The 17907-nt window shown below is 36.3% G+C and overlaps 2 protein-coding genes across 2 annotated transcripts; one reads left to right on the top strand and one right to left on the bottom strand. All coding sequences in view use genetic code 11, as the record gives it.

The window, feature by feature from the left end:
* Nucleotides 1-1901: 1901 nt before the first annotated feature.
* On the top strand, nt 1902-4159 carry EGR_00158 (hypothetical protein; the record flags this gene model as incomplete). The annotated part of the gene is made up of 3 exons (XM_024489407.1): nt 1902-2513; nt 2608-3109; nt 4035-4159. 3 exons carry the CDS (start codon nt 1902-1904, stop codon nt 4157-4159), a joined length of 1239 nt encoding a protein of 412 aa, XP_024356085.1.
* A 2132-nt stretch (nt 4160-6291) lies between these two features.
* Nucleotides 6292-17648, bottom strand: EGR_00157 (hypothetical protein; the record flags this gene model as incomplete). The annotated part of the gene is made up of 6 exons (XM_024489406.1): nt 6292-6332; nt 12183-12347; nt 13640-13730; nt 16810-16874; nt 17426-17573; nt 17625-17648. The coding sequence occupies 6 exons, from the start codon at nt 17646-17648 to the stop codon at nt 6292-6294; spliced, it is 534 nt and encodes a 177-aa protein (XP_024356084.1).
* Between the last annotated feature and the right edge of the window lie 259 nt (nt 17649-17907).

Here is a 17907-nt window from a genome sequence, read left to right as displayed (position 1 = left end):
AAGCACTACATAGCCTCAGTTCCTGGCACACCTAACGCATACGAAGTTACCTTCGCCAAAAGAGAAAAATTGAAAGCTGGATTATAAAAATGTGCTTTGTTGTAAAACGTGATGTAAAATAAGTGAAGTTTTGACGCACATGACGAGATCAAGAGGAAACCCAAAGACGCATCTAATTTTAAGAGAAAACCATATACACCGCGAAAGTATTTGCGGTGATGACTATTTCAAAGCAAATAAGGCTTACTCTTGTGCAAAATCCACTGAAATCCACTATTACAAAAAAGCAAACTGTTATGCGCTTCGCTTGAAGGGATATTCTCCGCGGGCATAGAAGTCTGGTTGCATTCCCACCAATCTGTCTTTTTTTGCGCCATGGCGATTGGCCGAACCAGCCCTCATGTTCACGCGGCGAACATCGATCGACTTGGGAGCGAAAATCCTGGCAACCAATCAGAAATCCACGCTTAAGAGTAGGCGGGTGTTTGAAAACGCATTGAAGCATGCGCAAGACGGCGGTGCTTAAAAGTCGACAATTGAAACCCTCATTTTCCCTAAAGAATCTGTGTGGATTAGTGATTTGCCCAAATCCCACTGTAAATGTATAAGACTCGACTAGAGCACGACACAATGTATGCGTTATAAATCAAGTTACATGAGTCTTTCTAGAAGCTCAACTCTCCGTGATAAAGTAGGCGAAAAATAAGTAAAGTATATTTACTCTATAGACTCCGCTTTCACGGTCAGTTAGTCATTCATCTAGATGTTTAGAAGAGAACACCAAATGTGACCTGCCGTCCCCTGTCTCTTTAGTAAATTCGTTCCCACTTTCACTGTCAGAAGGCGTAGCCAGCTACTCCATCCTACAGCGCAGCGGATCATGAGTAAAAATATCACGGGTAATTTTCTATGGAGATATGGGGTAAAAATTAATATCCTCCACACAGTACTCATCGGCTGAGCTCTGCTGGGTGGGCTACACTCTGCCCTTTCGTGAATCAGTTCAAAGTAAGCCACCAGCTATTAGACGCAGCTTTTTCCGTGAATAGGAGGTTTTATGCTCTGGTAGGGTTCCCAAGAAAATGAAAGAGCCGATTGGATTACCGTAGTGGTGGTAACGTGGGATTTTTAAATCCTATAGACAATGTATTAGGCCCTAGTGATACATCTCTAAAAGACAGTCTGTTTCAGGTAGTTGTGATTAGTTCGAGGAAGTAATGATTGGAGAAGTTGATGAAGTGCCTCAGGCAAGATATTTTAAACACCCCTGTGATGACTGGTAAATGCGTGTATTCACTACTTCATTTTCTACCAAGACTATGGAAATGCCTAATTTGAGATTGAAGCACTGTTTAGTTGTGAGCAGTGGATAGAGTAAACAAGCTGCAACGCTTCGCGACACAGTTGACTTTAAAATACTCACTAACAGTAGTATCAGCGTAGCCCCTTGTAGGATACCCTCAGTCTGAAGTACAATTTACACTTAAAATGATTCCTCTCACTAATAGATTTTTAAACTGGAATATTGAGAAGATTATGCTTTATCGTTGGGACAGTCATAAAATCAAATCCACGTGGTAAAGCACGATATAGTTTAAACAGGCCACACGTATTTTAGGGAGAAATGCAAACTAAGAGTTTCCTTCTTACGACATTTCTTGAGGTAGCAATGGATCACTACAATGATTTGAGTACTTACCGACTGATCACACAAACCAATAAATAGTTGATGTTTTTGACATCTTTAAAGATTTAAAATAAATCTAATTGGCTGTTGCAGTCACCACTGTACCACTGTAATACTAAGTTAGTAATTGCTCAGTCATTGGTGAAGAATAAACTCAAAGCGCAAGCATTAAGTCTTTGCCGCTTCCACAACACCATTATTACTTTATGCTACGATGCTTATTGAAGTTAAACACCTGGACTCCACAATACTCTCCTTAAAAGCCGATGAGGAATTTACTGTAGAGAACTTGAAACATGTATTGAGTCAGAATATACATGTACCTGCATCCAATTTAACCTTGGCAAGCAATGGTTCTTTGCTTGAAGATGAACACCGCTTCTCTGAGTATTTCGCAGGGGACATATGCAACGTTCTTTTGTTTTTGCGTAAGGGAGAGCAGATACGGACCAACATTGAAGTTGACTTTGGCCATGGAAAGGTTTTATTTATCCCCGCTTGCATGAATTGGACTGTGGGCGAACTGAAGCAAAAGGTACAAAAGGCGATCAAAGATGAGCACTTGGATGAGACCAAGATTTTTACGTTTGCTCATTATATCATGGAAGATGACCGTAGACTTAAAGAATACAAACTTAAAGAAGGTTCAAAAATAACTGTATTTACCTATCTTAACCTGAAGTCCACGAATACTATAAATGGGGAAGCTTCATCAGTTAAAAGTGGGGCAAAGGGTTCCCATCTTATCGTTTCCCAACAGCAACTTTCTCAACAATCATCTACCTCACGGAAATTTGGAGACCTGGAAAGCTTTCCCAAATATCAGGTGTTAGAAAGTCCTGTTGATGACATAATCAAGTCCTCCTTATCCCGTGCCACCCCACTGCCCCCTACTCCATCCCCTCCCCCCCTTTTCGGAGCCATCAAAGGTGGAACCAGTAGAAAATCCAAAAATCCCCATCGTCCCACCTACTGATTCATATGTTTCACCACAAATGGCAGAACAAAGTTCTTTATGGAATCCAACGGCAAATCTCACTGACCATCAGTGGCAAAAAAGCTCATCAAATCTAAGAAATGTTCCCGAGTCTTCAGAATTTTGGCCCGCTTCGGTGGAGCCCAAAACAATTGTAATACCTGGAAGGTTTCGACAGCGCCAGACGCAACCCATATTCAACAACCAATTCCATTCTGGAACAGGGATATCAGAGCGCAGCAAAAGTGCCGATAAGATGGATGTCATTTTCACCGATGGAACCAGGAAGATGGCTGTAGAATTGCCAATAACAGCTACGGTTTTAGAAGGCTTGGAAGCCGTGAAGACAAGAATTTCCGATAGTGATAAGGACAGACTTCGATTGTTCAAGGGGTATGTGCAAATGGAAGCCTATCATCTTCTTAGCCAATATGGAGTCGTGCATGGTAGCACAGTAGTATTCAAAAAACCTGGTCCAGTTCGGAAATTTTAGTGACAATATATTAAATCCTGCCCTCAGTTTACATTTTTTGAACTTGGGTCGGTTTCTCAAATCATTTGCCCAACGTCCTACAAATCTTATAAGAGCAGTCACTCGCTGGGTAATGTTCTCAAGCTAGCTCTATTATTTACGTAAGAGGTATGAGCCCTACATGCAATAATATAATTACAACCAATAGGGCGAGCAATCGAGAAAATGGATTTAATAAAATGGGTGCTATTTTACATACGCATATTAAGATGGATGTATCCAAACCTTAAATGTCATTCTGACTTAGCTTATCGCGTATTTTACTAAAAACTGGAAGTAAATGAAACTCCTATTGAAAGAATATTTATCGTAAATAGATTTGCAGCATAATTCAGTCTGACCAACCCACAATCATGTCGAACACACATTACTTCATTGACGATTACCCTAAACAATGATAGCATTCACTGCTTCACATATCCCACATCTGGAAAAGCCGGTGAGAGACTGACCTGCATAATTAAATTAGTACGTCTTTAAGAGCTGCAGCTAGATCTGATGCATGCAATATCGCAGCATTCTGTGAAAACGACTGATAGTATTTTATTTCTTTTGAAATCTCGTCTAATGTAAATTGTGTAGCCATCACAATTCGATAAATTTATATTAAATGAACTCTTAAATTCATTTCGCTATGTGTTGACTCACGCTTATTGCCCATAAAGGATTCTGAATTCGCATGCAGTACACTCAATGGACGTTGTCTTGAACCCTCCATATATGGACTGTGTGGGGCTCGTAAGGAAGAAGCGTAGAAAAAAATAGCACCAGAGTAAATCCTTGCACAGCAGCAATAGAAAGGTCTTAAAGACTACTTTTCTATTTCTGCCTGCTCCAAGTTGTTTTAAATGCAAATAACATAAAGTACTTTCCCAATTTTACAGTTGATTGTCAAAACACTAGTAAAAAAACTCAGAAAATCAAACATTTGTCTGACCTCCAACACTTTAACTGTCTCATTTAAAGGTTCATTGATAGTTCGCTGTCACCGCTCCCCCGACTGGTTAAAAAATACACGAAATTGCGCAGTGCTGCACTATAGCTTAAGCATTGTTGTTATCCAACTGAAAATACATACTTTGAAGAAGCTGGAGGTGATCAGCTAAACAGGCTATACAGACTCTATGTAAGAATTCCAAAATGAGTAAAAAGCAGATTTTTTAGTAAATAGTGGTAACCGCGATGTTGAGGCAAGTGCTGCTGAATTCTACAAAGAACAGTTATTCCTGTGGTAAAAGGGCGGCAATATTTCTGGTTATTGTCTCCCAATATCACGTTGAATACCGTGGTGGTTTCGGCCAAGTGCACTCACGTGTAAACAAAATGGAGCTGCCACACAGAGTGTCAAGAGAATAAATGATCCATCTGATTGGCCAATAATGTAGATGAATTACTAAATGATATACAACTTTCCCACTTAAACGTGAAGGAATGTACACTTCTTTAAGAGTACAAAAAAATTGATTAATTCAAGTCACATGTTTAATAACCTGTCACTGAAAAAAAACGGCTGTGCAGGAACCGTCAATCAAGCGAAGTAGATCAGCGTCTGATAGTTTGCATATGAAAGTGGGTGCTTTGCAAAACCTTACTCAACCATAAATCGCCTAGAATTTGTTCGAAAAGCATGACTTGAAACAGCATGAGAATTGTAAATAAGAAATGATCACTTGATTAAATGAGTTAGTAGGTATTGTTCAATTTACTTAATCATGATTTATTCTGGAATTCTGAGTACGTAATGCGTTGAAGGTTTTGTATAACGCATGCAGAACCTCTTTTCTAAAATACGGTAATTTTATTGAGTACTTTTTGAGGTAGATGGATAAAGACTGATTGTGGTAAAAAGGGAAATCGGTGTTGACATCCACGTCAGTACCTGGGCTTGTCAAATCGCCACAGATATGTAAGGGAGGGAAAAAAGCTGCAAAACTGTTTCTTTTCCATGTTAGAAAAGCAAAAAATTAGGGAGTTTATTTGAATCGAGATGTAGTCATTCCTTTGGGTGGTTGGCCCTACATGAATAATTTCACTCACTTGATGAAGTAGACTAGTATAAACATTGATGAATTACAAGTCTAGAATCTAGAAATCTGTTTTAAATTGCACGCACCTCTTGAGGGGAATTTTTAAAAGTAGTTAGTCTAGATTGGCCATCCAAAATACTGCGTATCCAACGCGATTCAAGTCTGGTCCACAATCAATTCTAGTTTAAAATTGCAGACTTAGAAATTGAAATATCTTTACTCTGAGATAACAGACCTGGAATGGACAAGCGTCCTGCACCATCTGGATTCATCAGTGAGAAGCGGGAGAGATCAACCATAACATAGACATCAAAGACCAAAGTCCAATAAATCGGAATTCTCGTTATTTACAAGGATGTTTAGTGCTTCACTCAATTTCCTAAGCTTCGATGAAGTTTGAGAAAATAATGAGTAAGGTTCACAATTTTATCGCACAACATAGTGTGGGCAAAATCTATGCCGCAAGCCCCGCCTAGATGCTAAGTTTTTCACCCATCATAGGCGGTACCTTAACGCCCTTAATAGTTAAAAGAACCTTTACGATTTTAAATGTGCCTTTGATGAAACCAAACAATGTTTTTCCTACTAAATCATTCGGCACGAAATTTCAGTCGAAGTGTGTTTGTACAGAGGTTCCCATAAGTACTCCTGAAATATTGCACACACAGCCTCGAATTACAGGAGAATTACTCAGATTTCTGTCTTTTCAAAGGGCTATTCCACTTTACTGGTTAAATATTGTAGTGTAAAGAGCTGGTCAGCATCAATTTACATCCTATAGTGCCTTATGTTCGCATACAAAAAAGCTGTACTGTGCGAGTTAAGTAACACTTATATTTAAGCAGCTTTTGACAGTTGTAACTGGATTCGGGGCGAAGTTAGTGAGACCTTTATTTAACTGTAACTTCACATAACTGTTATGATTTGCATCTTCCATATGTTTGTCTTCCTAAACTACTCTAACTAACTGAATAAAAGGCTAATGCACTTCCAGCAATAGCTCCCACTTCTTAAAAGTTTGCAGTTACAGGAATGTAAAATGATTTTTTTTAAATTGATGAGCAATAAATTAATTCTCAACAAGAAGGAAGGTTTTGAGAAGATAGTTTTCTGATAAGAAGCAAACACATAATTTGAGGTTGACAAGTCAATGCAGTATTTTCAAATATCGAAATCAAATTTCAATCCTTCGCATTTGATAAATAACCTAAAAATGTTCGAGCGAAATGAGTCACAAACGGGTCAAATCGGTACCGTGAATATGCTGCAGCACATGAAACCGAAAATAAACAAATGAGCTACTTCTACGCAATGCAACTTTTTAACAACAACAATCGGGACGAAACTATTCCGTTTTCCGCGCATACTTTCGGCTAGTCTTGGGCTCTTGGCAAAAGCGAGTAGTCTCTTGATTTGACGACTCGTCCTATAGTGTTTTCACCGAATTTTTCCCGTAACAGACGGTGGGAATTTAAAGTGTGCTGTGACATAAACGGACAGTTCCCAAACAAATTTAAAGGGAGCTGACCCTTCTAGATGACCATTAAAACTTGGGTATCATAATAATTTAACGAGCAGTATTTTGCAGAAAGCAATCAAGCCGTGAAGTGCTTTGATAAAATAAAACCACAATTAATAGTCATTTGTTGAAAAATGAGAGTTGGACTCTATCTCTACATAATCATGCATAAAGGTAGAGCATTGTAGAATTTAACAAATTAATTAAGTGACTCGACAAGCAGCAAACTCTTACAGTATCATAGGTAATCTGATACAAACGCAAAGAAGAGACCTGCTAATACACACTTAGGATGAACGTATATTGACACTGATTCCTATTAATCATGTCTCTCACGCAGTCAGATGCTGCCCAAACCGTTAGCAGGGCTAACATGAGAGCCCTACACTTTTTAAATGCTCTGCTTCAATTAAACGAAGTTGTTTTGCATCTTATACCCATATTAGCTTATGAGGTTGTACGATCAAGGCCATCTGCAGCCATGAAAGAAAATAGTTTGCGGACCAAGAAAATCCTTTTAAATGGAAATCAAACGTGCTTACTTCCATTTTAACCAAAATATGGCGATTAAAATCTCACAGGTTCTTTACATCAGCTTAAAGCTGATTGAGGGTCAGAGTGCTTCGGTTAATGCGATCCCTACCTACAGTAGATACTTCCTAGAAGAACATTTTCTGTGAGTAACCACACGATTCTTGATGAAGGAATTGTAACAATAGCTTGGCGGTAAAAATAATATTTTCTTCACTGCTTTAAACGTCTGCATTTTCCACTGACTGACAATAACACTTTGTGTTAATATGCAATTAGGCGATCGAGAGAGGACATTTTTAAACAAATCAGTCTGGCTGAAATACAGTGAAAAATTTCTTAGCAAGAACTGAAACTCAGTGAATTTGATGTAAACAATGATTATGGGATTAGTGTTAACTTAAAAGGTCTGACAGAGGCGAATATGCCTTCCTTTCCAAAAACTGGGTTGGAATTACGAAACAAATTTATTGGATGAAGCAGATGTCGACGACATCTGTTTGCAAGTAAAAGGAAACCATCAGCGAGAGTAAATACCAAATTACAAAAAAGTGTTGACATATTTGGAAAGAATAAAATGGGGACTTAAAGGCTAAACTATGTGATGAAAATCAGTATCAGCATATGACTTCTCAAGAACTTTCTCCATAAATCTAAAGCTCTTCGAAAGCAGATGGTACTGGTTTGGCGACTTTTGAAAGTCGTCAACCGAATGAATTTGCTCCAAATCATAAGGGCAATCCTACTTATATAAGAAATCTTATGCATTTGTACGCGGATAACAGCATCCTTCAATGGCGAATGGTGAAAACAATTACTCATTTTGAAACGTTGATTAATTCAGGAATGATGAGTGAAAACAAACCTACTTTCGATGAAACTAAAGAGGTGTTAGTTTACAATACCGAAGATGTTAATTAGGATATGATCCTCCACAGGAAGCCTAAACCCGATAGGCCCATGAGAAGAAATAATGGTATAGTGAAATATAAAGGCTTTCATGTACAAACATAAAATATTCGTAAAAGAACATTTTACTGTTTGACAGAAAAGGGTGTCATTATTCCTCCCTCCATAGGTCTCTCTTAATCATCAGTAAAGCTGTTTTCTAACTAGGTTGCCAAAGAAGGAATTTCTTGACACATACTACAGTTAGGGCTCAGAGAAGTGCGCTTTTCCCAAACACAAAGTATCATGGAGACGTAGAAAACTGATCTAAAGAATAGCAATATTTTGTCGGTCCTAATGTTCTGGTGTACGATAAAGTGTACACCAATTTCACTAGGATGTTTGAAATGTAACTGAAACTCGTTAGCACATTGGCGTACCTGTTTGTGATTTTGCCTTATTTCTCACCAATTTCGTTTGATTCAGCAATTTGGATTTTACCACAATATTCTGAATGTGGAAATGTAATAAATAAGGAGCACCAGTTTAGTGATCATCATTGGGTAACAAAAGTGCTGCATTTAAAATTAAACAAATATAAATATACCATAAGGAGAGAAGTAACCAGTTTTAAAACGAAATTAAATCTATCAAATCGAAGAAGCCAGCGGACAGTGATCGACATTAAGGGTTCTTACCTGGTTTATGTAAACCGTTACTCTATTTTGATTGACTTTCGAAAGCATAATCGTCACTTGCACTTGAGGTTTTAAGCGTTTTAATGCTTCAAAAAGGCAGTCATAAGTTTAGAAAGAAATAAGCAAAAAAATAATGAAATTGATTTAAAGTAATGCGACTTTTTGAATCCCGATTTCCCTGGCATGTTGCCGCAACTAGTTTCTTGACTGGGGCATTTAAGAGAGAGTTTTGAAGCATATAGTCGAATGCTTTTAACGACATTTTTGCTTAAGAAAATGGCAGATAGCATAAAATTTGGCAGCATACAGCAAGTGTGATTGCATTAATGCGTCAGAAGTAAGAGGAAAGACCAAATTAAAAAGCACAATGATGCAAATTTAATACGTTGTTTAACTCACTGTTATGGCAAAGGGGCCAATTAGTTGCTCCTTCATTATATCTTCGCCAAATGGGCCATGCCAGTAGCCCCAAGCCCTACTGTATGTAGGTTATGCTTATATGTATATTCTGCCCGCGTATTATGTCTTCTTGCGTATTCAGGGAAGTGTCGGGACGTTAAGTAGCATCCAAAATCGTTTAAATAAGGAGCAAGGAACTTTGTAAACCGGTCATAAACATATTCACTACTTTATCTAGACGCAATACAAACAAAATACGAAGACTTTTAAATTTAAGTGGACAAAAAATTTGCTGATCATACAATAGGAATCTGGTGTCACATTTTGGTGTGTAGGGTAAAACATTTATTCCGTTGATTTACAGAACGAAATTTAAAGCCAAATTCACCAAAAAGTGACTTACGTCGAAGGAAATGTCAATACTTACATTTGCATACTGAGACCTTAATGCTGGTGTGCAAGGCTGATTGTTTTAAGAATATATAAAGAAGTGAGGATTCTAGTAGGTCACTTAAGTGAACGATTAAATGAGATATTTTAACCTTCCTGTGTAAAATGAATTTTACTGCATAAGCAACGTGATTAGCTAAAAAGTCAAGGTGCAAAGTCCTAGAATATCAGAAAGTCGTCGATTTAAACCATGGATAAGTGGCCACCTAAAAAAACTGGAATATTCAAATTAATAGTAATTTTGAAGTCGTAGCTTGGGTTGTCAAATTTTAGCCCTCTTTTTATTCTCAGCTTAAACTATATTAATTCCCATTCAACAGGGTAAAAGAATTTTAAAAGCGAAAACAACCGAATGAGAGGTAAGTTCTAAGTGGTGTTTGTAAGATGGGATTTCTGGCGTTACTTAATGGACTGTTTCGGAGAAATGCGCAACATTCTCCAGCAGATACTAGTTAACTTGAGACAAACTCTCTCACTAGACAACCATATGGACTCCGCATGCAGTTTGAAATACCCGCTGATCTGATAGGATGCGGAAAGTTGAACATCATGCAACCTCCGAAGAATGAGAAATATCCCTTGAAAGTGGATACCTTGTATGAAAACAAAATGGGAGATACAATTATTTTTCAGTGCCTTCTGGGTAGGGTAATAGCAGCCAAATTTCGCTTTAGTGGTCTGTTTTCCAGAAGCAGAAAACCCGGTTTCTAGAGATACCTTCACATAACAAATTAATTATTGGGATCCATAAACAATGGACCATACTGACTTGAGCAATAATAGATATCTTAAAGAAATTTCAAATGAACGGGGAATTTAAATCACAAAATACTATAAGCAAGAGTCCAAAGATGGTAAGATAATACGAAATCAAGAACTAATGCCGCATTTGATAGTGATGAATTCAGATAGCCCCATCGTAATAAAAACCTAGAATTTTGGCTATTCTTTCACTAAGTTATTATATGCACATTTGACTTCTGAAACTGCAGCTGCATGAGAACGAATTTCCTAAAAAAATATATAATCGGCCGGTTTTAAGTAACATATTGTTCTCAAATTAAATTACCCGGAATTCGAAACAAACTGTTTTTGGATAAATTTAAAGCGCTAATTATGTGCTCTGTTAAATACATACTGTACTCTGCATGAAAAACTACATTTAAAAATGGTTGTGAATAATTCACTACCCATTCAAAATTTAACCTTATTCTAAAAAATCTAAGAGGACTTCACTGTTTATCAAAATGTGTAACATTAAAAAAGAATAATCTCAGACACAACTTCAGCAGATTGAAGTAGGTTGCAAATGGAAGTAATAATGCTTGCTAAAAAACCATAGTGGCTTCATTTTCCCATTTTTCAACCAAAATCGAACCTAGGCTTATATGTTTCAGTTGTGCCATAATGCAGCACATTTAAAATGGTAGAGCAAAACACATGCATAGTAGATTGGAAAGGTAGTTTTGTAAATAGCTTGCATTTTGCCAAACAATAAACTATGATTAGTGTAGAGGGCTAAATAATGCCATAATCACTTTAGATTTCGCCAAATTTCTCACATTACTGCAAAGTTTAATCTACCAAGGAAAATCAACAAACAATTAGAAAATTCACCTAAGGTAACAGCTCCTGGCACCCACTTTGAAGGAAAATTAGCGTACGGATGAGTACCGTGTTCGTGGTAGTTGCTGATAAGCAAGGGTTGGCTCCGCAACTTAAACTTATACAATGTCTAACCTTTATTAAATTGCTGGTTTACTTTTCAGCATGGCGTAATGGAAAACAAAGGCCTCTGTAAGCTGCGACCAACTTTGTCGGAAGACTAATCCATTAAACATGTTCGTAGCATCTAGTGCATGAGTAGGAACATCTGCGGTTAAAGCTTACAAACGTGAGCAATTATTTATTCGAAAGTAAACAATAGAGTGGTGGTTAATAAGTCTTGTTTACTGTACAGTTAGTATTAATTACCTGAAAAGCTTGCAAAAAAAATATCGCACAATTTAACTAGGAAGAAAGTTTTATGAAGTTTATCGGAAATAAAGTATTCTCTCTCTTGTAGTATTTATAAGAATTAACAACTAAAAAAATAAAGTTACTTATAGTTCTCTGGCACAAATCCAAAATAGGGGAAATAAAATTTGAAAAGCTGTCATTTTAATTATACTTACCTTTACTACACTAAGGCTGAGTTTTTAGCATTCTTAACTTTAGGCAATATTGTACCATATTTGCACACATGGCCGTATTATTGTAGAAATGTTACCATGGTTAGATTCCTATATCATAATTTTTAATATAATCGGCAAACAGTCCCCATCCAAACTTCCCAAACAAAAAACTGCTAACAATAATGCAGTGTATTTATAAATAATTTAGGATTGAGGAAAGCAGGATCCGGGAATGGAGGTGCATATCATTGTCGATGATTCGGTTTCTTCGGACCAACCGAAGTGAAGAAAATTTCTTTACCTGGCGTGTTCTTGGTAAGGCCGAGACCCAAAAGGAAGCGCTTTTGAAGTTGGGCGTACTGTTGGTCGAAATCATCAAAGTAATCATCATAAGTATCGAGACTATCATAGACGCTCCAGTGAGGGTAGGCGCCAGTTGATGCAATCAGTATCATTGCCACAAACGCTAAGAAAATGGGGCTAAGCGAGTTCATTTGATTAAACCGTAAGGGGCTGTAGGCAGTCTAGAGAAAAATGTCAGGTATTCAAACGAAGTAAGTAAAAGGATTATTTTATTCGTCGATACAGCCTGCCATGGAAGTGACGAATAAAAATCTTGCACCATTTTGCACCAAGCAAGTCTCCATAATGCAGCGTTTTAGCTATTACCGACCAAACTAAAGCACCCTTTCTTTGCCATTATACTACACATTCAGTTGCTCATTAGTTAAACCATCACTCACGCTTACTATAAGTTCAACCAATTGATGCACTGCTCTATTATAGAGAAAATAGTGACTTCAACCCTAAGGAGTAAAACAATTATCACGAATACCACAGCAAAAGAATTGTGATTTCCACAAGAAAATGTCAACATCTACTAATGATGTCCTATCAGAACCGAACTTGCTTAAAATGATTAAACGAATGCGTTTTAGAAGACATGATGGGGAAGTGTTTCCTTTACCTTAGTGCTCCACTGTTTCAAATCAACTTTACTTACCACAGAGACGTTTTATTTGACAATAATATGTGTTTCCTTTAGGGCATTATTTATACTAAAAAATTTAAGGGAAAACCAATAGGACGGATAGTATGTGCCCTGCCAATCCTTTTAAGGGGATTGATCTTTCCGGAATGGCTGGCGCGAAGACATAAATAGGTCAAAAGCAAACACTTGGTGTTTTTAGCTTTCTTCCTTATAACCTATTGCAGGGAAAAGCAGCATTGGAACAGTTTTAAATTTTAATGTTTAATGTAAAATGGTAAAATTAAACGAAAAATGCTCTATACTTTTAACAGATTGATATTCACGTGCATTTAACCAACAATAAAGGTGGTGAAAAATGTAAGGCCGTCATTTCCTGAAATAATGACTTTTATACAAATGGTTTACAAAATGAACATATTTGTCTGCAAACAATTTTCCTGAGAACTAGGGGTAAGATTATTCAAGATCTTGTATATCAATTGGCTTGCTTAAAACACTTCATCTGTTCTTCACTTGGAATAAGAATAAACTCAGGGTTGAGTTATGTTTCGCAAAACTTTAAGCGTTCATTAGTTGAGTTTTGAACTTAAATTATTAAAAGGTTGAAAATATGGTAGAGGAGTTTATAATAAAATTTGGAAATTAAGAAGTGTAAGGGGATTTAAATTTGACGACCTCAAGTGTAACATAAAATTACATCACCTCTTGAATGATAGGTGAAGTAAACTTTCACAACAGCGGCAGGTTGTTTTAAATTGGAGACACACAAGTGGGTAATTTCAGCAACAATATTGGCTGCAAATGCATACGCCTGTAATTTGCGGAATTGGGTGTGGAGTTACCACCGCTCTGCGTCGCCTGGACTAAAAACCAAAAGCTGCACCTAAATAATCAAGTAAAGGATTGATTTATTTTACACGTCCCTATATCAAAGATATAAACCTCTAAAATTTGGCAATCCAGAAGGAATAGCATGCAGTAAATGAAACAGTAACCTAATTCTGTTCTCAATATAGTTAAAATCATTAAATAATTGGAAATGGGTTTAAGCTGAAGCAACGAAGTTTTTTACATATATCCAGTGGAATGGTAATCAGTTGGCATAAAAGCCATTCACCTCGTCTGGCTCTCCCTTCTGGAATCAGTTTAGACGAAATCTGTTTAAACACTAAACCCCAGTTAGTAGAAGCACAGTCGCACACAGACCGTGATATGGCCAACTTTTTTGCACTCATTAATTTATGCCAACTATAATGGGATTTTAGCAAGAAAAAATCAGAGCAGAAGATAGCCCATTCATAAACTCAGCTGTCTCAAAATTTTTAACATGTATTCCCTATTGCAAATAGGGAAGTACGATAAACAATCAGGTAGGTGGTTCATGAGTTGACTTAAGCAAAATTGGCAGTGAGGTACATCTCTAATAATGCATATTGAGACCGATCGACCCATTACATTTTACTTTTAAACTATCCTCCTCATTAAATTATTTTGAATGAACATTTAAATAAAGTCACCTATAAATTTTATTTACCCATAGTGCTCACCGGGTGTAGAGCTAAATATTGCCATATTTCCTGACGCATTTACTTCCGACTTAAAATAAACTGTGAATATCAAACATGACATTATAAATAGATATTCGGTAGTAATTAACTCGGCCTAATAACAATGAAATTCTAATCTGCTTGGTAAATAAATAAGGCATTTGGATAAAACGTAAGTATGGGCAACACTCTGCATCACTGAAGTCGATAGAAGCTGATTTTAATTTCCTTAATGAATAACCATATTCTTCGAATCAAAATCAAACCTCAAATGTGTCCCGAATGAGAGTCGGTCTTTGTGAGGTCACGACAACTGACAAAGTAAGACCCTAACTGCACATTAATCTGGTGTTTAGTGAAATACTTTGTTATTTAAAATAAGCAGCTCACAACTTCCTTAACGATAGTTCTCATCGAATGTGTTATAAGCAATATCCATAGAGGATAATGATTTACTGACGTAACATGTAAAACAGTGAGGCTTCGGAGTGTCTATATTATTGTAGAAGATGATAAAAGTTTTTGTTCATCAAGCGACCCTCATTTTACATTTTTTTTTCGCAGAACGTGCACGTATTTCATTCGATTTATTATTTCAGAACTGCAGTTTAATGGCCTTTGCCACAGCGTTCAGTGAGTGACCTCGGGAGGTCACTGAAAATATCAAGGCAGTGCTAATGTTTCACAATTTTTCTTTTAAGTGCTAACGGAACTTTCATTGCTGTTCCATTTTTGGTTGCTCCTACCAGTACACATTCAGTTCGTACACTTTTCTTATTTTGAAACTTTATTTTCGTGATTTTACTTTGCAAAGGCATTTAATTTGAATTAGTTTTTACTATTCTTATATTTTAAATTCTCATCCACTTTTTAATATCAGTTTTGTGACTAAATACATACTTTTATTCTGGCTGTTTATGAATCAAATTATTTGCTGTCATTTGCTGCAGGCTTGCATGCTAAAATATGTGCTTTTCTTGATAAAATATCCTCCAATTTTTGCACCTCGATAAGTATAGAATAGAACTTTTAGACGCACGATCTATCCTGTTTGTGCTTAGTAGCATAAAACCTGTGCATTTTTAAAAATTGAGGGTATATGTCATATAATACGTTTAAATTACATATTGCATATGTGCATTAAACTTGAGTCATTAAGGGGGGTACACGTGAATATCACCTTACTTTGAATGTGCATCATCTAGTAATCACGAAATAATTGAAAGGTTTTACCTAAATTTAGGGCAAACTGAAGAATGCAAACTAAATGATCAACTTTTTAACAGTTTTGAAGAGGGTTTAGCGGAACAAAAAAGATGAAACTATTTGTTCCATGAATAAGATGTCTGAAAGAATAGACTCAGATTATGTCTGGTATCAAGCACTTTTCATAAAAAAACTGAATTTTTGGGCTTTAAGACAAATTATTAACAAAGGAATGACTGAAGATGTTTGATAGGACAGATCCCATCTCTTCAAAATTTTTTGAGATACCACGATTGGTGATGGCGTTTAATAATCGACTGGTGAGATAAAATATGAAATAAAGTAGGTAAAAGGATTGTGTAAAAGTGTCTTTTTCAGTTTAATATTAATCAACGAGCTACTTTTTAGATATGGTTATGAGGGGGTTTTGTTTTCTATTGAATAAAATATATTTTCTTGAATTTCAGTTCAGTTATTGGGACTTAGATTCCGCTATGCATAATTCTATTGTTATTTGCGCTGCAGATTTATGAAAGCATAAAATTATTAATAAAACGTGATGGTGGTAACAAATGCTTTCAGGACTATTTATAACTGTCACGTTGGTAAAATTGTTAAATTTTTTTTCAAAAACATCCTGATCTTTAACAAACGTGGATATTTATTATTTATGACTCGAAAATCGACGCATGAAAATATTCACAACTTAACACATCCATCAACAAAACATTTTTATATTACATTAGATTTGACCATTTGTTTGGATTAAAATCAACTAGCTTGCGTATGAAAATTGTAACTGATTTACTTGGCATTTTAAGGAAAGCGAAAATATGTGACTTAATTTTTTCTACTGTTTGCAATAAGTAGAATTTTGATCTTACAATTTCCTCAATTTTAGCAGATGGTTTACTCTAGTTTTATTAAAACCGACTGAATAGAACCATTGAAATTCAACGAAGCCACTTGTAACATAGCCATGTATTGGTTCGTGAATAGGATGTCATTAATACCAAATTAACATTGCTAGCGTGCATACGTAATCTGAAACAGAAAATACAAGCCTGACTCTCGCCCCAAATGTATACATTAATCCACAAGCATCTTAGCTAGGTCGTTTTTTTAACCCTCAATAAACTATACGTTTATTTTAATCTCATTAAGATCATGAAGAGCTGACTTACCAGTAATGAACCTAGCATATGGCCTTTTACGGCCTTCCCATTATTTGCCAGCCAAATGCCGAGATCTAGTAATAGATAATAAAGAAATATACGCATAATGTTAAATAGGCCTTGCATAATGTGATGTATACATTTTGGGAAATTTAAGTTCAAAACACTCGTTCAAATTCTTCATTGTGGACGCCTCCAGATAGCAGCCCCAAAAAAGTGATCAAATAGCATCTCTTTTAGTTAATGCCCCAGTTACAGATTACACATTTGTGAACATTAATGATATTAAAATTTGTGGATATAACAGCTTCATTTGTGCGCAAAAGTTTTAAATGGTCTTTTAACTGACGGACGTCAATGATGAATTCGCCTCAGAAAGTCCCTATATACTCCAATAACTGTTGGGTTGTGCATTTCTCATGCGTTATACAATTACATATTGAAATTATAAATTAGCCGTTAGTCCATCCAACATATACACAAGCTTCTAGAGCGGTTGTGATTGTCAATAGACCATCAAACGAAATTTCTCATGAGGTGATCAGAAAAGGTATTGTAAAACATACGAACTATCGTAATATTTCCCCTTAAATCGTGCATAGGTAGGAAGATGACTACTAGTTACCTTTGACGAATGATTCGGTTGTGTGATACAACTTTGTTTTGATGATAAGCCAGGTGACTACAGGGGTTTTAAGAATTAGTTGATAAAACACAAGGGAAGTCCTCTTTGTCTCCAAACACGTAAAGCCACTTTTATTGATCGCTTGAATCTAAAATATTTTTATTAGTGTTCTTTGTTGTAAAGAAGAATCTAAGAATACAAGGAGTTTGCCGATCATTGACATATTTATTATTTTTTATCATAGAAAATTGTAGCTGATGCTGAGCTGATTTCCACGAGCTCTAAAGCAAGTATTCTATTTTTTGGAATGGATGCATTAGCAAATTAGGATTTAAGCATACATTGCACGAAACTTATATAATTATAGTCAATATTTTATCCCGAAAAACTCGTAGTTAATATGCGCACAAAAATTTGCTTTCTTTATTTTTAACGGGTGTGAGGGAGAAAATGGTATCCACAATCCAAACATCCGATTGCTG

This window comes from Echinococcus granulosus (genome assembly GCF_000524195.1).
Source record: "Echinococcus granulosus chromosome Unknown EG_S00001, whole genome shotgun sequence".
In the NCBI taxonomy this organism is placed as follows: domain Eukaryota; kingdom Metazoa; phylum Platyhelminthes; class Cestoda; order Cyclophyllidea; family Taeniidae; genus Echinococcus; species Echinococcus granulosus.
Note: the sequence above shows the minus strand (reverse complement) of the source record. Positions and strands in the feature narration are given on the sequence as shown.